Raw genomic sequence first — 24,768 nt, 5'->3', positions numbered from 1 at the left:
GAGTTCGCCTTGTAATCGGAAGGTTGCTGGTTCGAGCCCCGGCTTGGACAGTCTCGGTCGTTGTGTCCTTGGGCAAGACACTTCACCCGTTGCCTACTGGTGGTGGTCAGAGGGCCCGGTGGCGCCAGTGTCCGGCAGCCTCGCCTCTGTCAGTGCGCCCCAGGGTGGCTGTGGCTACATTGTAGCTTGCCATCACCAGTGTGTGAATGTGTGTGTGAATGGGTGGATGACAGGTTGTGTAAAGCGCTTTGGGGTCCTTAGGGACTAGAAAAGCGCTATACAAATACAGGCCATTTACCATCACATGACTGGTTAATATTTCCATTAGCAGTTAAACCTAAGTTGCTATGATTTTTCTAGTGTAAATAAAGCCAGTAATCATTGGTACATAATAGTAGGTTTGAGAAGATGTGACTGACCGGGTTGCCCTTTGACCCTGGTACTCCATCAGTTCCTTGAATTCCCTGACAAAAAATGCATGTCAATAAATGTTAGAAAACAGCAAATTTAATGTCAAAGTTTGATCAAAATATGGAGATAGTTCGACAGTTTTCTTGTCCATCTTGCATATCGATGATTCATGCAATAGAGAGGCCTTTATAGAGTTGAAGCAGCTGAATAGCTTTGATCCTGTAATTCAGTCGATGTTGACTTACCGGTTGCCCAGGTGGGCCAGGTGGCCCCCTTGGCCCAACAAGACCTCGAGGACCCTGGAGACAAAACACAGCAAATAGTCAGCAGCTAGCCTGCATTCATGATGAGACTGAATGAGAGTGGAATACTAAATCATGAATAAAAACTAAGGAGAGGGAGAAAAACAAGGAGAGACATAATACACTTTGGTGTGTGTGTGTGCATGCATCTGCTTTGTATGTGCTAGCCACGGAGACTGTGCTAGCCTGTTAGCATGAGTGTGTTTGTGTGCTCTGTTTTTGTCAGCCTTCCTCTTTGTAGGCTGGCCAAGCCACCTGTTCCAAAGCCACATCTGTGATCTCCTGGGAAGTGATTGATATGGAAATATAATCATTCGGGCCAGGATTTTATCTCTTCTCTCTCCTACTCTCTCTTTCCACTTTCCTCACTCCATCTCTCTTATCTCATTCACCACCAAACAAATTTCTGTCTTGTGTTTGTCTCTTACTGTGTCACTTTTTCTATCTTCCTCGCTCTCATCAACAGTTAAATCCTCTCCTCTCCTACGACTTTGTAGTTGAGCACAGTTTTTCCAACATGTCTTACTGCGCTCCGTTTCTTCCTGCACTCAGTGATCCATTTGGAGGGACAGAACCCTGCTGAGCCCTAACCTCATCTACGGGGAGAAAGACAGTGTGACTCATAACCAATTAACCAATGTTCACTGCAGATGCACAAAAACGACAGCCTCTTCAGTGGTGCTGTTAAAATCTTTCAGGGATCCTATAGTAATCTCTAGGTATAATCTCTATGACAGAACTAGAATGCTATACCTTTGTATTTGAGATGCCTTTTTTCAGTGACCTTTTCATTTATAATGCAAAGGTGAACCCTGTGACAGTGTTACTTTAATAAGGTGTGACTGTCCTAGTGTTTTTAACTAGGCGCTGTGTATTGCAAAATATTGTTCAGTGTTTCTGTACATGAGAAATACAAGCAGCACAGTTTATACTTGTGTAAGTTCTGCTGTATGCTTTGGGCAGAAACTTCAGTCAGCTGCTAAATAAAGTAATCACCAGCAATCCCCTCTGGGTTTGCTGGAGAAATCGGTTTCTGTTTTACTAGTTTTTTATTTTATTTCTGTATTAAAGAGCGTTTAAAGCACAGACTAATGCATAGATTAATGCATCCTTTGAATCAAGAATTTATCCCGTCGAGGAACGCTACAAAATAAATATTTTCATTAGAGACATGCTGTGATGTGTAACTACATATATAAACAATATCACATTTAATTTTTCTGTATGTGGATACTCACAGGTTCGCCTGGTTGCCCTCGTGGCCCAACAGGTCCATTAGATCCCTAAAATAAAAGGAAGGACACACATTCGACACAGATTTTGTGTGCCTTTCTTACTCAACCTTAGGCAGGGATACATTTATATCCCCAGAGACATAATCTGTGGAAATAGCTCATTAAAGAAATTCACTGCCTGACAGATAAGGCTCAACTATCTTTGAGCAAAGACTAATAGACCGCCCTCTCAAACCTTACCCGCCAGCTTGCATAAATTGATACTATCCTGACAGAGCTTCTATCTTTCATATTTTCAATTCTATTGCAGGGTTGTATTAGCTAGCTTTTTAATGTATTTTGCAAATGTAGTTACCAAATGAACTCAGGCTAGCCAAGCGGAAATAAAAAAAGCAGGAAGTTATAATATAGACCTTTCATCTACTGTGAAGTCTGCTTCGACATGTCGTGGTTAACTGAATAAATGGTTTTATTTAATGCTCTGTGAAGACCTTCCCTTTAACTTTCCATAACAGAAAAATTAGAAAAACTATTTTCAGCGTGAAATTAAATTTTGAGAGGCATTGCACACTTACCCTCTCTCCTGGTTCCCCGACAGGCCCCTGAGGACCAGGCTTTCCTCTGTCCCCCTACAAGAAAAAAGCATTAGCGACAAGCCTCAAGATGTTTAGGTATGTTCTGTTTATAGCGAATGCTTTTTTTTAGTGCACCCTGTCATCACAGAAGTCACAACAACCATTACGGTCACATAATGGAAATAAACATCTGCTATACGATGTGTAAGGTATTCATGCATGCTATGTTATCATGTTGGTGTCTGAATGACTAAGTGCTTGAAGTACAGTGACTGTATCAAGTAGCCAAACGTAACTCACTCTGTGCCCCTTGTTTCCTGGGAGACCTGGGAGGCCGTCAAAACCCCTGTCGCCCTGCAAAGTAATAGAGAACCAAGTGCATTAAACCCTGAAACACACACATATGGTAATGTGTAAACATTAGCAGAATTGTAGTGAAAGTCTCCCCTGGCAGAGCCTCCCATCTGCTCAGACTGTGCATCGGGAAGAGAAAGTGTGAAGATTAGCTGTAGGTCTGCTAAAATGCTGCTTTGACTGATAAAGACTCTGCTGTTCTGTCAGACACATCAGGGAAGACTGAGTTATTTACTAAGCGCTTCCTGCAGCTCTTATATATTGAGTTGCCTTGTTGTCAGTAACGTATAATAAGCTGGGGGACACTCGACACCTAAAGGCTTACTCTTGCAAGTGGAGATAGTTTGTTATTGTTTAAGACCTCGCCACCTAAACATGTGTGTTACTGTGTTCATGGAAACAGGACAATGAATTCAAGTAAAGTTAACAGGAACAACAATAATATCGTCCTACAAATTACAATGCAGCATTCACACAAACACACAATCTAAATGAGATTGTAGAAGAGCCAAATGTGTGTGTACTGGGTGTAGCTCATTTGAAGGGCAGTTCAGTATAATTACAAAAAAACTCACCTTTGTGCCAGTTTCACCTGGAGCGCCACGACCACCGTCCGCTCCAGCACGGCCCTATGAGATACAACATCCAGATCTGATTCACCGTAGGCCACTCTACGCTACAATATACTTTTTACACAAGCTGTAGACATAAATGTTTTCAGCACTTAAATGTCCAATATTTAAGATATCTCACCCTCTTGCCTGGCCTCCCATTAATTCCAGGGGAGCCTGGCAACCCGCGTGGTCCCTTCATGACAAATGAAGAGAGCAAGACAAATAGGAAAAGGTGTTAAAAGGAAGGCAAGAGGACAAATGGAAATCAATACCATGACAAAAAAGATAAAGAGGCTATAATCCAAGGTAGGCGTGAGGTAAAAATTATGTCTAGTCTTACAGCAGAGCCACTTTCTCCACGTTCTCCTTTGAGCCCAGAGGAACCTGGATCACCCTGGGAAATAAAAGGTCATGCATGACATGACAAAGAGGGGAAACTCAACTTTTTCAAATGTATATACATGTATACAAACATACTCCTCAAATATAGACCCAAACCAAAAAATTAAGAATGAACTGAAAATAAATCATCTAAAAATTGTTTCATTTTTCCATCTCTTGGGTTTTTTTTGGTTGTTTTTTGGGTTTTTTTTTTTTGGAAATACAGACAAATTTCTCAATTTAAATATACCGAGCAAGCGTAATGATGAGGTTAGGGTGGGAAAGAGTGACATGAGATTGAGCTTGGTCAGATAGAGTTTAAAGCTGGGGGTAGAGGACGTAGGAGCCCTTGAGATATGATGTAAATTTGATAAAGGTCAGAGAGAGAGATTCATACCAATGGGCCCGGTCGCCCTGTAAGACCAAGCGGGCCTGGAGGCCCCCTGAGTGACATCTGAAAGAAAAACAACATTATGCTTTATGTAAGCTAAAGAATGTACCTACTGACTTGCTACATGCTAAAAAATATTCTGATGGAGAACTAAATCTCAGTATGCAGTAATGTTGTATTGTGAATTTGCTTCTTTGAACTATACCTTGGCCTGTTGCAATATAGCTTGTGCTTGGGCCTGCTGGGGGGACACCACTGGCCCCTTCTGGGAATCACCTCCAAACTGAAACTGGAGGCAATGACAAGCAGAAGTCACTACTCACTGCAGATTTCCCAAGCATAAAGCTAGTTCAGTCACACAGCCCCCCCTTGTGGTCTTACTACTACACCACATGTGGAAAAAGTGTACTCTTTGTGCGTTTGTGTGGGCATGTTTCAGTGTGTTTAAGGTCTTACTGGTAGCATTAACAGTGTTCCTGGAGGGCCTGGAATCCCATCAGCCCCGGAAAGACCAGGCCGTCCTGGGGGACCCTGAAAAGTGAAGACAGGAAAGGGAAGAAAAATAGCTTGGCAGTGAGTGAGTGAGTAAGATTGAGAGAGTAGAGATTGAGAGAATTTTAAGAGGATGGGTTTTGTTTTTAAGATTAGGGGTTAAAATGTCACAAGATCCAGTTGTGACTTAGCTTGTGAAATCAATGCAAGTCAAGAAGATGTCCTGTGAAATCATGAAAGTTCTATGGTGTGTGCAGCATATCACTGGGAGAAAGTAAGAGAAACACTTGGAAGCTAGACGAAGAGGAAAACAATCCAATCTTTGAAAAAATAAATGTTGCTTTGTTTCTACAGCTTGTCTCACAAACGCACACATGCACATCCAAACACAAGACTTTATATTCTGTATACACATTGTGTGAGTTGTTTTATATTTTCTGACTACTGAATGAATATTTTAATAAATCAATGATATTTTTCCAAAAGTTGCCTTTAGTCTTGAATTTTTAAACCATTTCCAACAGTAACACATAATTAGAAATATTTACAATTGTGTGATCTCAAGGGTAAATAACTTTCCTTATAACAACACGTTGAGAATAGCCAATAAAATAAGTGTTAATGATTTGCTGAAGTATATGTCGACAAAGTGGACTTGAGTAAGTGTTATATAGTGCGTTAAAGATATTGTCCGTGAAAGTCTATGTCAAAGCATGGCAAAACGCTGGAGCATAAACATCAGTAGAGTATCACCATAATGCTTTTCACATCTTCATTTGTAATACTTAGAATAAAAGTTAAGCTATCCAAAAGCATTATATGTGATAAGTAAAGATCTGTGAAGAAGAAGGGTTGTTGCATTTACATTAGGCTATTAAAATAATCCAGTAAATATTCTATCTCTATAAAAGTGTCAAATTGTCCTGTGATAGGAATAAATGTAATACTAAATAACTGTTCAGATGCAGTTCCTCAAAAGATCAAGCCAAGGTGAACACTAAGGTGGAGGAATGTTGTTAGTGCTGCTTGTCAGTTTGCCTTTGTTTCATTAAGATTCAGGTGCGACTCTATCTCTAAAACTGCAAGATAATTTTCCTTTGTGGTTGCAGTAGCATTTATTCATCCACTCAATTTGTTTTTTTTCTGCTACTAGGAAATGACAGAGCATCTGCTGGTGTCTCTGTATGTAATTTGGCATATTTTCTATGATGAATCATAGACAACAACATTTGTGAGCCAAAATGAATCCCTGAACTCCTGCAGGTTCATTTCAGCAAGCCAGGACATCTTGATACTGCGGATGTGTTTCACATTAAGGTCACAGTTAAATTCAGAGTTGAGTCTCACAGGTGATGGAAAAGACTGAGGTCAAACTAATTCACTCTACATTTAATGAGTGAACCCAAGTCCTAAACCTCACTCACCAAGTCACCGGGATCTCCCCTGGGTCCTGGAGGTCCTACTGGACCAGCTGGTCCAGGAGACCCCTGTGGAAGATACATTTAGTCCATATTTGCTTACATAAACGCAATAATCGTTTAATCGATAATCGGCTATACATATCAATTCTACATACTAACTACTGTTCAAAAACTTAAGGTGCAAGTGTTAGGCATAACAATGTCTAACACTGAAAATCTCAGCATTTTGCACCTCATCTGAAAAGTTCAGGTGGAATTTGTTTACCTCTGGCCCTGGTAGCCCTGGGGGTCCTTTCACTATTGTACCCTAGAAAAACATGGAGAGTATCAAGTTATTTTCCATACTCATAGCCAAACTACTAGCCTATTCATTAAAAGTCTGTAACAGTTCACCGGTTCATGAATAGCTGGCTCTCCCTTCTGGCCTTTCTCTGCTCTGAGGTTACCCTGAGGAGGGGTAAAAGATGAAAAGATGCGGACTGTCAGAAATCACTTAACACAGGCATGACCACTCACTTGATGTATGAGGTCACTGTGAGATTTACCTCTCCATCCCATGTCTGAGCCCTTTCCTGCTTTGCAAAGTCAAAGCCATCCTCGTACATTTCATACTCCTCATACTCTAACTCTGTATCATTCTTGAAATCCTCATATTCAAGAATCTGTTAAGGAATAACAAACTATTAGCGACTGGTGTAGTGAAAGCCAAATAACCTCACAGTGTTTCTATGCTGTGCAGAAGACATTTCTTGCGTTTGCGTTTAACCTACCTCATATTCAGTAACATTTGGGCCGACTGTTACTGTAGAAACTGAGAGATTATGATAAAGGTCTTCTAAAAGGTCATCTTCATACTCTTCCACCACTGGTTCCCTTACAGGTGTGTCCTCCTGCAGGCAAGCACACAGACTTAAGTGAGTCAGAGCAGAGATTAACCAGGCGGCACTGGGCATGTCTCTGTGCCATGCACTGCCTAATAAAAACACTGCATTGTACCACATGGATGTTAGCAAAACAGGTGGATTACATGGGAGTACACTGGTTAACCAAGATAAAAGCTTACAGGTGTGCAGTTAATTACAGTGTTTACAGTGTTATTAATTGACAGACTACATCAGAGTCATGTGACAGCATGAGAGAGGCTGCTGCAGCAGCAGAAGCAGTGTGAGTGTGACAAATTAGTTTATGTGCAAATTATAAACAGACAAATACATAGTGGTGGTAAGTGATTGCGGAGGTGAGAGGAGGAAGAGGTGCTCTCTAAATATTAGGGGAGTGATTGGTTAGAGCTGCAAATAGTGGGAGGGATTGGAACGGACAGCATCTACAGGCAAATTTGTCTACCTCCTCGGTAACCTTTGACACAGGCAATGTCCTAGGTATGAAAGTAGAGGCTTCAGTTGTGAAGTCAGGTTCATGTGTTGGTATCTCCGTGAAGGTCTTGTAGAAAACATCAGTTGGAATGGTAGTTTCTAGGATACTCTTAATTTCTGGCAACTTAGTTGCCTGAAAAGTTTCCTGGGTTTGATATGGAGGCAGTGTTGTGGAAACTCTAAGGAAGCCTTCCTCCAGAGCTTCCTCTTCGTGTTTTTTCTTTCTGGATCCCCTCTCTCCCTTGTCCTTCCTTCTACGTTTGCCTTTAGAGTCTTTATCCCTCTTCTTTTTGTCCTTTTTTCCTTTCTTCTCCTTTTTGGGGACCTCCTTTGGTTCAGCTGGCTGGTCACTTTGCATCAAGGCAACAGACCCATATTGGGAGGTCTTTTATGAAAAAGTAGAATGCAAGATGAGGACATAGATGGAGGATGGAGAAAAAAACAAACACTGCTGTAAATGAAAATCATAGAAATAGCCTGCTTCAGGAAAGCCAAGAAATGTAATCAGGTCCCATGACACCCTTACAGATGCCCACTGTAAGTTCCAATGAGCTGATAAAAGCCTGACACAAAATATGAAATGAGAAGGAATACACAAATATAGATTCTAACAAAACACATTTACTTGATATTTACTTGTGTGCTTAGAGGTCACAGTGCCTTTAATGCTACAAATTTGTTAATTATATGCAAAAAGTGTTCTCTACTAAGTGAACAAATGTGAAGGACTGCACCCTCCACAGCAGCCGTAGTCTCTCATGTTGCCCCTTGGGAAAATTAAGTGCCCACCCCTGCTCCAGACTGACGTCCGTTACATGTCAGTGTTAGGAATGGCCCCTGCCTGAAAATGATGTTGTAGGTAAAGTCTGTAAAAGACATCAGCGACATGAATTAGAGCCACTTTTAAACAAGCTCAGCGTGTAAGGGAGAATGATGGGAAGTAGGTCAGTGAAGTGACAGATGCTGACATATTCTGGACTCAAGAGTTCATTGCTCAGCTGTAGCTCTTTAAAAGCCAGCTGGATGACTATCGAAATGGACACACAGTCCCATTAATGAACCGTTCTTACATGATCATCAGTGGCTTGGCTCAACAAGTTGTGCACTCATAATTTTTTCACCTATGTTCATGTGGCATATGCACAAAAAATAGACAAACACAGAAAACATTGCGTGTGGTTCATGAAACCGACACACACAGCTGCTTCCTTCCTTTCATCTTATCTCTATCTTTCATACAGCACCAAAGACATATACAGTAATTTATGTCTATAACAGATACATCCCTTAAGGAAAGGAAGAGCTATTATATCATATTTGAGTTATGGGCTTCTGGCACTGTCTATTTTGCCAAAAGAGCATCTGACCATAGAACTGCTCCACTGCTGGCTGTATTTAAAAGAAGATACACTTACTTGCCCTATTCTGTGGTAATCGTCCAAGTCTCTTTTTAAAAGCCCTCAGAACCTTTGAAACATGTAGCTGTGTGCTTTTGCTTCTTTAACTGATTGGCTGTGAATTAAGTGTTTGGCAGCCAGAGAGACCTGCCATTAGGGCAAGAAGGAGAATTTCACGATACTGCTTAAGCGTTAATACACAATGTTGGGCTAGTATGAAAAAAAGACAATGACACAATATGTACAGCATTTTAAAATTTCCAGGCCTTCATGTTCAGACAAAAACATAAGCCAGGATTCTACGGTTATTTAAGGTCACCAAAAGCTTGGCTTCACTGTAATGTTTGAAGTGTCAAACATTTTTCCAGTAGGCATCACCTCCTCTCAATGGCAGTACTGACCTCCTGCAGGTTCAGAGCTTGGCTGTGATAGGGCAAAGCTGAGTCACAGTCTGGTATGTAGTTTACACAGTAGTTGGCAGCAGCCTCACTGTCCTCCACAATCAGCAGTTGTTGAATATCTCCCTGAAATAAAAAAAAAAAAAAGTCAAAAATAAAGAAATCATGCAGCTGCTACTGCATGCTGAAAATACATTTGGGATGGAACAGAAAATAGAAATTAAACACTCCAACTTGACAGATGCTATGAGAACATCTGGCTACATAGCTAAATGTAAAGCAGAGGGTTGTAAAGGAGTGCCACAAACTGTCAGCAACAGTAAAATTGTTACTGACTATTGGACCTCTTTTTGGCCATAACCCCATGAGGGGCCCAAGTGTGTGCACGAAACAGTCAAGCAGCTCTCTACCATCCTGCCCTGTGGGCAATGCCAGAGTGTATATATAGACACACAGAGAGACAGCATGGCTGTACCCTGCAGCACTGAACCCAGAGCCTTTTTTGGCTTTAGCGGCCTTAAACGCAAGACAACTGTAAACTTCTATCAACATCATATTTCACATCAGTCCTTCTTGTACTAAAATTTACAAGGTTAATTAGTTTATAATGCCAATGAATACTCATGATACAGATATTATCAAGAAAAATATCAAAAATAATGTTTAAATAAAATTATATAAAAGTATATTTAAGAAAATGTTATATTTTAACTATTTTTTTGGCTGAGATCACAACATTTTAAAGGATGAATAAATACAAAAATAACAAACACAAGCTTCATAGTAAAAGAATAGGAGCTGCGGGGCTAATTTCTGTGAGACATGGATCAGAGAGTAATTGACAAAAAAACACAGTGCTGCCAGCCCCACAGGACAGTGGCTGATGAGGTTTTGATTGAATTAGTGATACAAATCTATGTAACTGACACGCTATAGCAAACATACTGCCTGGTGAAATGTGTCCAGGGACAGTTGGGCAACCATTTATAATAAATTAAGTTAGATTAAGCATTTGATTTTGTGGTAATTGTAGCCCCATTGTAATCTCTTTAATTAAGATTTAGCTGCCAGAGGTGAAATAAATCTAAACACATCACTTCTCCTTTACCCACCGCCTCATATTTCTTCCAGCACAACTCAAATCAGCAGCGCATGTCTATGCAAAGCCTTGATCATCGTGAACAAAACTGTAATCCTAGGAACTGTTCAAACAGTCATTTATGCTTTAATGTATTAAACATGAAAGGATTTGTTATCCATTTATCCCTTTTTTCTTCCTGTTTTGGCCAAAAGCCCATGTCAAGCAAAGAAAATTATTGCACTCTAAGGTGTGATAGAGAGAGAGAGGGAGAGAGAGTGAGAGCTGCAGGGAGATGGAGAGAGAGCGAGAGAAGGCAAAAAGGAGCTAATCCAATCTAATCCAATCTCAATTCAAGATCAAAGGAAATGCTTCCACAGACAAGTTTTCCTGTTTTTCTTGCCTAGCAGGAGCCCTCTCTTCTTGAAAAACACAGCAAGTGAGTGTTGCACCAAATTGTGTGTACGCTGCCATTATTCATTTAGATTGGGGCAAGGACATCTAAAGAGGCTATGTGAGGGCGTGTTGAAAAAGGAGTACACCTCAGCTGAACCTGCAAATTTCCAGTGACGCCCAATCTTCTTTCATGTTGTCACACATGTCACTGTGGGCACAGGCTCATTAATGTTTAAAAGTCCACTCCACTTCCCCCTGCTGTCTCATATAGGGTGTGTTGTGCCAGATAGCCAATAATCTTCACCAAATCATAAGTAACTAGGCCTTCTCTGTGGAGTTGTCCAGCCTTCGCCTAATCAGATTTCTTGTGTGAGTCATAATCTTGTGTGAGTGAAGGAGCTAGAATATAATAAGCGATCTCACTGCAATAAAACTGCATTTTGACACTAACAGATGCTCACGTCTAACCAAAAACATCTGACTATCATCAGCTATGAGTCATTAGCGAGACAAAATTAACTTTGACTTAAAGAGACTTTGATTAATACTTCTCTAGTTTTTTAATGGTAAATCTATGTATGCATTTCAATAAAGCTAAACTTTAAAGATATGCTTGACAAACTTTGTTTCAACATGCCTTACAAGCAGAGCCAAAAATATTTCTTATTTCCTGTACTAAGCGAGACAGAAAGAATTTCCTAACAAATAAATAGTGGGCTGGATTTTATCTGCGCAGTCAGCATGTTGGAGACATACAAACAGGGCACATAGCAGCCAAAAAGGAGTCCAGTCAGACCTAAAATTTGCTTTCCTATAAAGAGCAGGGTATGAATGCAAAACTTCTGCAGTCATTTGTAAGCAATCTGGAAGCAATAGAGACATTAGTGGCTGACCAAAGTCCCCATGCTCCCACGCTGAGCTCCCACGGTGGGAAAACTGGGCTGGAACACTGACCTCCTCCCCAGAACCAGGGTCTGGGAACAGAGGGCCAAAGGTCAGCCTACTTAATTTTTTTTCCCCTGTGGCACCAGCCTCACCCAAGGTGTACAACTTTGATAATCAGATAACATATGTGAGAAATGTGTCTTTTATCGACACTTGTATCAACAAAAATATAAAGTTGAACAAACTATTTTGGGTTACTTAACGCTCTACAGCAAACAAGATTTAAAGACTCTGATAGACTAAGCTGATTGCACACTTCCTTACACGTGACCACAAAAATTGCATGTATTAAAGTAAAGGATGGATCTGATTAAGGATGGTCTGAAGAGTATTAGTCATCACCACACATTTGGTATCATCATCATAACTTTTCACAAACGAAGACGAATAAGAGCATGGGAGTGTTTTTGGAGCAAAGCCAGAGATTAAACAGTCTCCATTGCTTCTGAACAGGGAAATTTATAGAGCCCACAAGGAGACACATTTCTTAACTGAAGTGGGGATATAAAATAATTTAACAACTGGAATGCCTGAGAGGAAAGGGTATGAAGGGAAGAGTGACTTACAACATGAGATGGTCAACTAGATTATTGCCCAGGAAAGATTAAAAAATGTATGGACAGGGTTAAGGAATTAGTTATTGATTATATATGAGGTAATCTGTTTCTATTGGTCAAAAAAAAAAAAGACAGAGTGAAGTTATAATAACCCTTCCTCTGGATGTTCATAATTTCAGATGCAGTCTTCCTTTTTGCAGACTGTGTCGCTGATGGAGAAGGAAAACTATTTTATTAACCCAACTATATAACTTATACCTCTACTAAAATTAACATCTTATACCTTCTCTTTTTTAAATTTTTTCTTGCTCAATCGCTGAATAGAGACAAAGCCCTGGAGATATAGCAGGGGAAGGGGCTTGAGCCCATCTCTATTTTATGCTGTGGATGACAGACTTAGAGTGGAGCTTCATTGGGAATGACAATGGGGCAGGGGTTGTGTATTGTTATGGAAAGCACACAGAATTATTTATGACAAAACAGAGGGGGAAAAAAAACACAAGTTTTTTTGTTATGGGTTTCTTTTTTGGCTTCTCCTTTTTTCCATGCATATTGATACATGTGAACAAATCTTTGTAAGTGAACAAGGATTAAATCACCAGCTGTTTCAGGTAGTTATATGCTGGCAACCCCCCTCAAGAAATGCATAATTATTGGATTTGAGGTGGGCTTGATTAAACTGGTCATATCTCCTTGCTACTTCCTCTGAAACACATTTCTTTTTATATTTTTTTTGTTCAATAGCACTTGATTAACATTAGTGCCCTGTCATCCCATTCTTTCTGCATTTTCCCCTTTTTATTCTGTAAAATGTTGGTTTTTTTTACAGTTTATACTTTAAAGTTTGTATTTTGTTGTCCTGTTTCACAGGCTGATGAATGCTATATTATGGCAGACAGACAGATAGATAGATAGACTCATCTTAGGCAATAAAGAGCTAAATTGGTATTAGTATAAAACATTAAGAAGTTCGAGAGGCTCATAAACACGAACAACTCATGCAAATGAAAACAAGGTCATCTTGTCAGATCATTCAATGTGCCCTGCATTGCATTGCATATCAGTGAAACTAGATATTTGTATACCTCAATAAATTAATGCACAAAGAATGCACACTTGATAGGAATTGACTGCATGGTTTGCCTCAACTAACTCTGGGATGCAATGTTTTGCCCAAGAATATTTTAGCATGTGGAGACTAGAGGAACAATTCATAGCCAACGTAAAAATAATCTATTCAAACTTTTATTTTTTGTCTGCTTAAACAGATGTGCAGAAATCTTGAGTGAATACTAAAAAACCCAAAACAAACAAATAAAAAAAAAACAGAAAATTGTACTGCCTGAAAAACTATAGAAACATTTAGATTTGAGCTTTATTTTTTCACAATGCCCTACCTCAAATATTTCTTCATCCAGCAGCCGTGTCCCAAACACAGTGACACCCTCTGTGCTGACTACAGCATTGTCCCCTCGCAGCAGTTCAACGGTCTCTACTTTCTTGCAATCCAAGTAAAGGGTCACAGTTTTATCCTCCACACTATAGGCTATCCGGTGCCATCTGAAAGAAACAAAGATAAAGGGAAACTTAACAAGCTGCTAACCTTTGTCTGTTGAAGGATTAAGAAAGTTATTGCAAATGCAGTTAATATCATTTATGTATTTATGCTGGTGCGCTGGTTTGATCTACCAAACACACAAATCACCTTCACTCTAAATTTTTATAGGTCTTATGTAGAAGATATCAGCCCTCAAACTACCCACTTTCCATCAGCAAAGTTGACCTTCTTGAAAATGGGGTACAGTTCTGGTGCTGGCTGCCCGTCCTGATCCTCATATAGGAAGACAGGTGACCGGCCTACTTCGAGCCCCAGCTGTTGTACTCCCTGGTCATCATACAGCGAAAGCAGGAAAAACTGGGAGCCCTCTTTAGCTCGCATGGTAGTCATCAGGGAGAAATTCTCAGGAAATGTGGTATCTGAAGGGAGAGAGGAGACAACAGGAGAGAGTTGATAAGTCATACAAGAGAGAGCATAGCAGGGACCCGTCACCCTCACTATAGTGACAACTGAGTAGAAATAATAATGGTAAAAACTATTGCCAATGAAAGACGTCAGCCCAGGAGGAGCAGTACGTGGAGTTTGTTCATACTTCTCATGGAGTTTCTTTCTTTATATTACATTGAAAAACTACTCTGTATAAGGTCTTGTAGGAAAAAAAAATAGCCCATTACCAGGGAAGAGCTGTTTGGTGGGAGCACTGAGCTGGATCTTTTTGATCCTGTAGGCCAGGTCTGTCTCCTCTGTGTCTCTCCTGCTGGTGCAGAGACCAGCCTCCAAGGACACCCCCTCCATGTTCTCTGACAGCTTCAGCATTTGCAGAACATCAATGGAATTAGCTGGAAGTGAAAGAAAAGAAAATAAATTAGCCATCTGTCTGTAGTTTTACATCAGATAAAACAATTTAGTGGGTTTTTTTGTTTCTCATAAACTGAAGCTAATTTTCTCTCTTTCAACAAGGTGATGTTAACTTGCCTGACTTCCATATTTTAGCTTTATTTCTGTATTCTTGTATAAAGAACTATAATAAACATGCTGAGTGGAGGTTGTGTTTTTGCTTGTCACTTTAAAACTTAAATTCTGCCAGTGTGACAGCACTTTTGTGTCTGGCTGAGTTAAGTGCTGGTTGCTACCAAGCTGAAAGGCAGGGTTTAATGAGGCTGGAAGCTTGTTTGAAAGTGTGGAGCCTTCCTGCTTCCTAGGAGTCGGAAGAGAAAAGCTCCTCTGAGATGTGGCGGCAGGTGGCCAGACTACTGTGGGTGTTATTATAGGACTGGGGTAGTACAAAGCCTAACCATAATCCTGCTCTAGCACACCTGGCAGCTGACACCTGCACACCACTCACCCTGCAGCAGCTAGCAGCAATATGCCCCCCATCTTGTTTATCACACTGAACAATTCACTGGTTTAAATTAGTTCATCAGTGATTCATTACTTAAACATATTTAAGTAAGATATCTAATTTTAATATTAATTTTTTTCCTGAAAAATGTAACATCTATGGTAACGGGGTGACACTTCTTTTATTCCCATGAAATTCCCTTTGCACTTATCTGAACAATAGACAAAGAAATCAAATTAATACCATGACGGTACCTGATCACAGTAAAATGACTCATTCCAAAGCTGTTGAAATCTAAATGGACTAAACTTCATTACTACATCAAGCAAGAAAAATCTTGAAAGTAAGAATTTGTTTTCATGTAAACGCATATATCATTAAATTATACTTATTTGCAATAAGCAGAGCAACTTTTGGCCTGACGGATATGAAATGTACTCCAGTATTAAGTCTCTCTCATTATAATGAGCCTGTGCTGTATGCTGTTCGTGTAATTTTAGATGTTCCGCTGATAAAATGCTGCTATGAGCATTAGACAGGATCAGAGCTTTGTGTGCAGCCAGTCCCCCACCAGCTGCTAGAGAGAGCCACTCAGCACTTAGCATTCCAGGCATCTGAAATGAGGATCCTAAACCCAAATTGCCTCCTGAAGCTCTTGTCCCTCGAACAGAACTCTCCTTTTATCTCCTTGTTAATTAAACATATGGAATGAGTTTACTGTTGTCCAGACAGTGCTTACCGAAAAAAACACTGTGTTACATTTTATGCCATTATTTATTTGCATAGCATACATCCTTTATTCAAATAAGCTCTGGGAGCTCACCCTCTCAGAAAGCCAGCATGGCAACAGGGTTGTAAAGCTAGTAGCCAGGCTTGAACAATGTAAAACAAAAAGGACAGATCTAAAAGTGTTTAAGATCTCAAAGATTAAATTTTGCATTTATGCGCAGTTTTAAACAAGCTTTGTAAATTAAGTAGTTACAGAAGGTCCTATCTTCTTTCAACAGAAACTTTGCACTGTTTTACTCCCACACACTGCCCACACTTATAACCTGATTGAGGACTGGCATTCCTTCCTGTTGCAAATTTCTGGTTGTGGTTTTCAGTTTCTCATATTCTCATATCTTTAGGGAGGCTGTGTTAGTTCTTGTTATTTTCACTGTGCAACGTTTTAAGAGTTTTCCTCAATACCTCAAAATTATCAACAATAGTATCACAGAGATATGTTAGAGGTACCTGAGTTAACACTATAATTGTATTAATTTCATATTATCTTGTATGTCTCTTTGCTGCGTACAACCATCAGGTTGAAAAATAATGACAAATGGCTAATGGCAGTGTATTTATGTATGTAATCCTTACATGTAGCATTACACACGTAATAATGCTTTAATCAATTTATTTATTTATTTATTCCCTGCAAAAATACATTTATACTGAAACTTATTAAATGACTTCATTACAACACACAGCTTCTCTTCTACCAATCCCTGCACACTAACATCTATAGCCATAGTTACTATTGAAAATACACAAAAAAAATGCATTTAGTTGTACCTTTAATTTATAAATTTGATATTTACTAAGCTCAGCTTTCCTTCTAAAGATTTTGCTTACTTTGAAAGAAATATTAGAAAAACATGTTTTTTAATTTGAACTCGTGAGTATAATTAGGCAGAGAAGAGTGACATAATAAATTAAGCACATATTACGTATATTACAGGATCAGGTGCTGAGAGAGGCAATAAACAGATGGGTAGGAAAAGCATAGCAAGACTCTTTGAATTATTATTGAGATGTGATCAATAAAAAATTATATGCGCTGTCCTGCTGGTTAAATTTGCTACCAAAATGAACTTGTTATAATCAGTTCACCTTTGTGACACTTAATATAAGCAAGTCACCAAAAAAAAAAAAAACTAGGAATTTTCTTAACTGCATGTGCAGTTCAGGGTTGCAGGAGCCAATCACAGCTGTCAGGAGAAGAGATAGGGCACGCTGAACCTTAAACATGCAACCAGCCGACCATATGATGCCAGAAAACAATTCATCCTCACATTCATTCTAATGACCAATCCAGAACCACCAAGTAGCCTAACGTGTCTTTGGACTGTGATAGAAAGCCAAAGTGAATCCATGTACAGAACAGCCAACTAGTAAAGCCAAAACCAAAACATTTTGCCACGCGACATCAATGACAACCTATAACCACCACACCATGGTGCAAATTGATGGTCAGATGGATGGATGACCAAAAACTCTCTGTTGACTGCCTATGGAGAAGCAAAAGACGTAGCACTCTAGAGTCCCCTTTTTTCATCCAGCTAAATTCTCACTAAATAGTTAAGCGTTTACATTTCTGTCTTTATTTCTAACAAAAGTTTACTTTGGACTTCTCCTCATGTCTGGGATCTAATCCTTAATGTTTGTATTTCATTGAATTGGTAGATTCTCTGTCTAATCCCAAGAGAGTTCTTCATTGCTCTGGTGTGGCCTTGTTTGATTCCTGACTGCAAATCAATTTCCTTTGCAAACGTAAGTCCAAATCCAGTATACACACAATGTTCCTCTGTCTGAGGATGCGAGGTCATGAGGCAATGATGTTTGGAACAGTCTGAATAATGTTTTAAACTAAAGTCTTGTGGTTTTAATTATAGAGGATTTGTAACATTCTGTCAGCAGAATTTAGACCAGCACCTGACAAAATGACCAATGTAAGCTAATATAATTTGCTTTTGAGCACAATTGTTAAATTACCATCCACAGATTCATTTAATAATGCAACTACTGAGTCATAGAAGATTTTTTTTCCTCTAATCACTATGAGCTTTAAAGCTGTTGACCAATTCCAAGCATTTTTTTAAGTATGGACTGACAGGAGACTCTTGACCTCTGTCTTTCACAAGATAACAAAGAAAAGTGGGAAAACACAACAATGTCACGGGGAAAACTCTGAGACAAGCAGCAGGAACTCCTTCGAAAAGGATCCATCCATCAATTTAATGGGCTACACTGAAAGAAAGAGAAAAGAAATGGCCATGGATCTGTTTGGTAAGCTGACTCAGAGGGCATAGGAAGTCACTGTCCTGACTTCCTATGTCCTTAAATCAATCAAACTTTCACTGCTGTTACAGCTTGATAGATTTAAGGATGACTATCCCTATTTCACCTCACACCTTATCTGGCATAAAAGGAAGAACTAAGAGTGGTGGAAGATTGCCAAATGAAGTCTGGATCAGTGAAAGAATGTTATCTATTCCCTGCTTTGGAGTCTCTTATGTCACCTTGAGTTGTGTCAGTTCTTGCATCCTCCTTACCTATCCTGCAGCACTGACTGTCTGAACAGGTTCTGCTCGCATCTCATTATGCTTTGCAGTATTCGTGCCCTTACCTCACCCTTCAAATTATGTTAATTCTACAGAAACTTGGGAAGAGTAGCTGAGCATAAAAGAGAACATCTGGTACGGGCTACTGATAAACAAAACGGTCCCCACCATTTGGCTGAATGTGCTGTGAAACAGCATCAGAAATTCTCAAAGGACTGATGACTCAGAATGTTTTCCAATCACGCCAAAAGGTCAGACTGTTTGGAAAAGGGCTGAAATGTCCAGCAATTGCACAGACACCAGGCATTTTTTGAGAATACTCACAGCTAACATGCACTGAACACCATATGATGATACACAATCATCCATATAAATGCATACAGTTCAATGCCGTAAGACACTTGTCAGTCTGTTTTTTTGTTTGTACTTTTATCTTTGAGAACACCATGTCTGCCCCACAAGAATGACAGGCACAGTTTTCCTCATAGTAAAAAGCTCTGCAGTCCAACTCAGAGTTCCCATGTAAATACAGCCAAACAATCCACATCTCTCTGTGCCTTCTCTGGCTGTGTGACACTTGACATAATCTCTCCATCGCCTGCGGTCATACAACTTAGCACCACTTCAGTCGTAGATAGACATAATGTGTTCTCTGTGTTTGAAAAGCAAATGTCTCCAAAGACATTCTCCGTGACTCATACCACCTACGCTCACAACCATCCCTGAAAATACCCCTCACACACACACTACTCTGTCAAAAAGTACTGAATCCTGAAACTGGGGACTTTTAAAAAGAAATGCAGCCAGGAAGAAATCTCAGCAATAAGAACTTCCCATAGTATCTTGGGCCACACCCTGAGATGAGTGGAGGAAGAGAATCTCACATTTAAAGACTGAAATACTTTTCAGATGTAGCTTATAACAAATGAGACAGAAAACATGTGCACATGAAGCTGAAATACACAGGCAGTGAATTATTCTTTTTAGATGGGTATATGAAATCCATCTAAAATCTATTTATTAAAATCCAACTCACCACAAAATCTGCTGTTGTGACAGAATTTCTTCAGAAAATGGGAAATGTTGTAAAATATTGAATGGTATTGAAAATGATGACAGACACAGCGGTCGAATAAATCCAGACACATTTTCCCCCGTGGCTGCAAGAAAAATGGCCTTTAATCTAATTAAGACTTGGTGTGACCTTTTGTCTGGGTCACGACTGTGTGTGGACAGGAACTCTCTGAGCTGCAGAGAGCTAATGCATGCAGAAGAGACACGCAAGCACAGAAAAAGAATAATAAACTGTCTGCACACCTAGTCACAGCAGAATAGACAAAAACTGTTTATAGCTCAGTTCTAGCTTTAACATTCCCAGAGGAAGAGAAAAGCACTTTGGAACACTGCCTTTGTAACAGTTTCTCTCTCACTAAATTAATTACTGTGTCAAACACTTTACTCGTTTGCTTATAAATAAAAGTAACTGAAGCACAAGAATACATTTGTGCAAACTACTGCAAAAGCATTTTTTTCGTTCTTTGGACATTGCTTATATACTGAGGCCACAATAACCTAGTATTGACTAAATATCTCTCGTGCCATTAAATCATCAGTCATAGTCAAAGGATCTTTAGAGATCTGTGTGCATGTGTGGATCAGGCTTGTTCTGGCACATTCAGCTGAATCTCTCTGAGCTTAGGATCCGGGGATTCTGGAGGCTGGATCAGTGCCTTGGGCTTTTTGTTGTGTTCCTCAAGCTGTCCCTGTGCCATTTTTGAGTTGTGGAGGGTGCGCTGTTTAATGCTGGGGAAGCTGCTGTTTTGAGAGAATGCCTTTGCCTTTGGGGTTGTGTTTGGTCTGGAGCAATGTGTAGGTGAGAGTATCCCACACGAATGCCAGGACCAAGGACTCAAGGTTTTGCAGAAGACTACTGCATTTGAACAAGATGATCTGTGTCATTTATACAACATGGCAATGGTTTAAATGTTGTGGGTGATAGGATTATGTCTGTCTGTCTGGCTGCTTGTCTGTGGGCAAGATAAAGTCATCACACTGGTGACAAAAATAAAGGTTGACTATGAAGAGAAATATGTAACAGCCCACAAAGAGACTTTTTAGTAAAGGGCACCAGAAACAAACACCCAAAGTCCTCCTTATCAGATGTATGGATAAATATTGTTACCCTGCCAAGCCAACTTAAGTGCTTTTTTTCCACAGCATGTGACTGTCTAAGAAAGTGTGTTTCACAGTGTCATCATGGCAAAATTTGCTCTAAGATACACCTTGGGGGTGGGGAACGTCATTGTCATTTTGGTTTTTTGGCAGAAGCTTCAATGCCTGTCTGTATGTCTTTGACCGGATTTTGTCAATATGATGGGTGTGGTCGGAGTCAAGTCAAAGTATTATTTTGAAAGCCTGCAGTGCATAAAAATGCAGAGATATTTATTACACTGAATTTGTTGTGTTTATAGATCTGCTTTTGGTTATCACTGACAGTTTAGGAGCGTGTCAAGTCAGCAGTTGCACAGATGGTGGCTGGGAATTTTTGTTAATCATTTTCTCAGGGGTAACGAGTTAGGAAGTCCTATTAATGGGGTCAATCAAAGCAAGGATGTGAGTAAACAGGACAACCTAATTGAATATTAAGTGTTCTGTATTATGTAAACCAGGTATCTATCATATGCTCTCTTCATAATAAGAACTTGATCTATCTCAAGTCTACGCTCAAAATGATCCAAACAGGTGAACGGAAACAAATATTACAACAACATTGCTGATTGTCAATGTAGGTCACTGGGCATATGTGGTTGTTTGGGCTAATGCCCACATCAGTAATACTTTTTGTGTTGACACTAAATGGTGGAATCCAGTTACACATTTTGCTCCAGTTCACATCAGTACCACATTCTTCAGTCTCCACAGTTTGTTTTGCTCATGTTTGCTCACAGCACGACAGGCTAACAGGCCAAAAGCTGTTTGGCCCATAGAGAAAACACCTGCCCATGAAGGCCCATAACTGGACAGGCAATACACACAAACATACATAGAAACACACACATTTATACTACTAGGCTTGTCAGGACTTTCTTTCACTAATGTAAAGCCATTATCTACTGCAAGGCTCACAATGGTCCTTGTTGATTCAAATCATCAAGCCCTGGGCAATAGTGAGGAAAAAACATGCACATCTATGCATGACCAAGCCCATTTTAGTTTCAAACGCAAGCTGTCATCTAGACTTTGATACATAACATTAAGGCAGCTTTATGGAGAGCAACAGGGTTTCTAAAATCAAAGCAGAACACAGTATTATAAAATAAAATATTCACAAACTATGTGTAATACAGGTACAGACATGACTATTTCATTTTTGCTCCAGAGAAACAGTATAAGTGGAACTCAGAGACCAAGATTACTGCAATGTTAGTGGTTGTACATGGTTTTAAATGACTTTGATAGGAACTCTTAACGATTATTCAGAGATGGTGCACGTGATGGATGACTTTGAAATAACTTTTCTGAAGTTCAGAAATGTGGATATTAAAGCAAATGACAGTCCACAGGAAGCCGTTCCAGCTAGTCTCCCAAAAAGCTGCTTGGAGCATCCAGTGATCAGGAACTCAGAGTCATAGAAGCCTGAGGGGAAGGGAGTTTCTGGAAGCCAGATGTCCATTGAATACTATAGATTGAGGTTTGGCGCCACAAAGCGTATAGGCATCATATCTAAAGATTAAACACTTGGGGGAATTCCAAACAGTCTGCTTCATCACAATGTCAGAGAAGCAGTTTTGATGTGATACTTGCAGCATCAGCAAGTAAGGACAGATATCAGCATATCTAACACTTCTCATGTTTAATGATTCAATTAGAATAGCTTGAACTCATTTCGCAGGAACTAACACTAGAGCTGTAATGCCTCTTTTCTCATTCTCTATGCTGATAAATGCAGCAGCCTTTTTTCATGTGTTTTTATTTGCCAGTAATTTGTTGCTGGATCAAAGGCGAACAAGCTTTGCTGCCATCCTTTGGGAGTCTGGTGAAGGATCGGCAAGAAGACTGAATCAAACGGGACACAGTGAGGGGGCTGTATGCACAATTTGCCCCCTATCACAGGCAAAAGCAAGAGGAGCAAGATGATGTAAATGATGTGATAAGGCACATAAAATAAAAACAAATATCCCATACACCCAGACTTTGAGCGGACTAAAAAAAGAAAACAAAGAAAACAAAACTGAGCAGAAACACATCGAGGCAGCACAACAGAGGATTCTAAAAGAAATGAACCATGCACATGTCCAAGAACATCGCACTTCCTGTTAGCAAACATGACTACAAAGTACTCTCTCATCTCCCGAACACACACAGAAAGCATATGGGAAAACATTCTTGAACTGCAGTACACACAACAAACACACACACACACACACACACACACACACACACACACACACACACACACACACACACATGCATGCTTAAATTCACAGGCACAAGACACACACATTATCAGCCACATGTGCATATCTAAGACTGTCATATCTGTACCACCATATGTCCTATTCACTCTTTTAATCATGTGAGGCTCTCACTTCACAGATCCTCAATAGAAAGCAATGGACACCATGGACAACCGCTGTGCCGCCTGAATGCCACTTGTGTCTATTGGCTCACTTCCTCCTCTCTTGATGTTGTTTGAGCCAATGAATTCCAAAAATCTTGCCAGTCATAAAAGTAGGTGAAGCCAAAAAACCAAGACTGACAACAAAATATGTGTAACTACTTTGGAAAGACCACAAAATCCCTTCATCACCAAATCTGTAAACTGCAACTCTTGTAAAGAAGTAGTCTGCATCAGTTAATGATACTTGTGCCAGAGACCTGCGTGGGTGACAATTAGAAGTGAGCTACTTGCCATGTCGGCAACAAGCAACTCTTAAAATGGCTGCATCAATGGCTGGTTTTTATTTATTTATTTTTGAAAGTGCAACAAATGTGAAGGCCTGGACACTGTGACAGACAGATACAGCTGTTTGATAGTCACCAGATGTCTTCTTTTTTGCAGGTGGATAACTGGAAAATGTGTCCAATGATTACATTCCACCATAGTGGAAGTGGGTCATATCAGTTACTGTGCAAATGTGATCTGAGATTCAAGTCTGCAATAAAATACATCACTATAAAAGTGTACCAGAATCAGGAAGGCAGTAGTGATATGTGCATTAATTTAAGATCTGTGTGCATTAAACAGATCCATGGAAGGAATTTTAATCTGCCCACTTGCAGTGTTTCAGCCATTCGCAAGCCAACGTCAAACCCTCTTTCACAGTAAACCGACGCCGGTCACAAGCAAACTCAAACATGACATCACACATCTCCTTAAATCGCTGATTTACACCTGACGCATGAAGGACATAGCCCAATTCAAATCTTGGAAATATCTTTGATTAAAATGCAACAAGAACAGGAAAAGCTGAGGAAGCTGCTAAATACCCTCCCAGTGCAATGAGGCGGATAATTAATCTGTCATATGCAAGAAGGGGTTATATTACAATCATCTGCACACCTCTCAAGCATTCCGACAACTTCTAAAAGTCATTTGAGTCAGCTTGCAATTTTAATCCCAGCCCGAAGCGACTCTGTAGAACACGTAGCAGCATCAACAAACCATTTGCAAAGATTTAAATGAGTCTAACACACCAGGAACCAAACTGAATCTAAGATGAAGGTGTGAAGATCTGCGCTAATAACTTTGTGTTGGCTAAAGGCCAAGTTATCAATAAAAGAGTCTTTAAAAATAGTCAGGGAAACTTAGATGAAGGGGACAAAGCGTCAATCAGACAACAGAAAAGTCTATAAGGGGGCATAAAAAACATTTTTGCATTTTCAATGATCTGTATTGTACATTTGAGTGTCCAGCTAAATACTTTACCCGCTTGTGTCGTTGTTACATGAAGCAGAACAAACAGAAACAGTGTTAGTCTCCAGCGCGACCAGGTCCTTATTAAATGGTCCATCTTTCAATGCGGGGACCTGTTTCCAGACCCAAAACTTTAGACTGCAGGCGTTGTTGCTGCTGGAACTAGGCAGCCATGCGCGAAGAAAAGGAGACAAGCCAGTGTGCAGCTCCACTTGCTTGACTGTTGAGAAGTTTTGTTGTGGTGTCTTCTCTGAGGTTCGCTCTGCTCCTCTAATTCAATTTCTCCCTCTCGCCATCACTCCTTC

General features: G+C 39.9%; 1 protein-coding gene across 2 annotated transcripts in view; it reads right to left on the bottom strand.

The window, feature by feature from the left end:
• Positions 1–24,768, bottom strand: part of col5a3a (collagen, type V, alpha 3a) — a 43,834-nt gene extending 19,066 nt beyond the window's left edge. The window contains exons 1-22 of one of the 2 annotated variants that reach the window (XM_004552112.3): positions 24,476–24,768; positions 14,553–14,717; positions 14,084–14,297; positions 13,718–13,880; positions 9,348–9,470; positions 7,521–7,934; positions 6,947–7,066; positions 6,722–6,838; positions 6,570–6,623; positions 6,442–6,483; positions 6,180–6,242; positions 4,720–4,794; positions 4,469–4,552; positions 4,270–4,326; positions 3,832–3,885; positions 3,631–3,684; positions 3,453–3,506; positions 2,824–2,877; positions 2,524–2,577; positions 1,952–1,996; positions 657–710; positions 420–464 (exon numbers count right to left, since the gene is read on the bottom strand). In XM_004552112.3, coding sequence (XP_004552169.2) covers positions 420–464; positions 657–710; positions 1,952–1,996; positions 2,524–2,577; positions 2,824–2,877; positions 3,453–3,506; positions 3,631–3,684; positions 3,832–3,885; positions 4,270–4,326; positions 4,469–4,552; positions 4,720–4,794; positions 6,180–6,242; positions 6,442–6,483; positions 6,570–6,623; positions 6,722–6,838; positions 6,947–7,066; positions 7,521–7,934; positions 9,348–9,470; positions 13,718–13,880; positions 14,084–14,297; positions 14,553–14,717; positions 24,476–24,560 — 2,190 coding nt within the window. In that variant the 5' untranslated portion in view covers positions 24,561–24,768. The remainder of the gene's footprint in view (positions 1–419; positions 465–656; positions 711–1,951; positions 1,997–2,523; positions 2,578–2,823; positions 2,878–3,452; positions 3,507–3,630; positions 3,685–3,831; positions 3,886–4,269; positions 4,327–4,468; positions 4,553–4,719; positions 4,795–6,179; positions 6,243–6,441; positions 6,484–6,569; positions 6,624–6,721; positions 6,839–6,946; positions 7,067–7,520; positions 7,935–9,347; positions 9,471–13,717; positions 13,881–14,083; positions 14,298–14,552; positions 14,718–24,475) is intronic. The other variant, XM_004552113.3, reaches the window with a different exon arrangement.

Source organism: Maylandia zebra, linkage group LG4 (assembly GCF_041146795.1).
Source record: "Maylandia zebra isolate NMK-2024a linkage group LG4, Mzebra_GT3a, whole genome shotgun sequence".
Classification (NCBI taxonomy): Eukaryota; Metazoa; Chordata; class Actinopteri; order Cichliformes; family Cichlidae; genus Maylandia; species Maylandia zebra.
The sequence above is the reverse complement of the archived record's forward strand: the minus strand, read 5'-3'. Positions and strand labels throughout refer to the sequence as shown.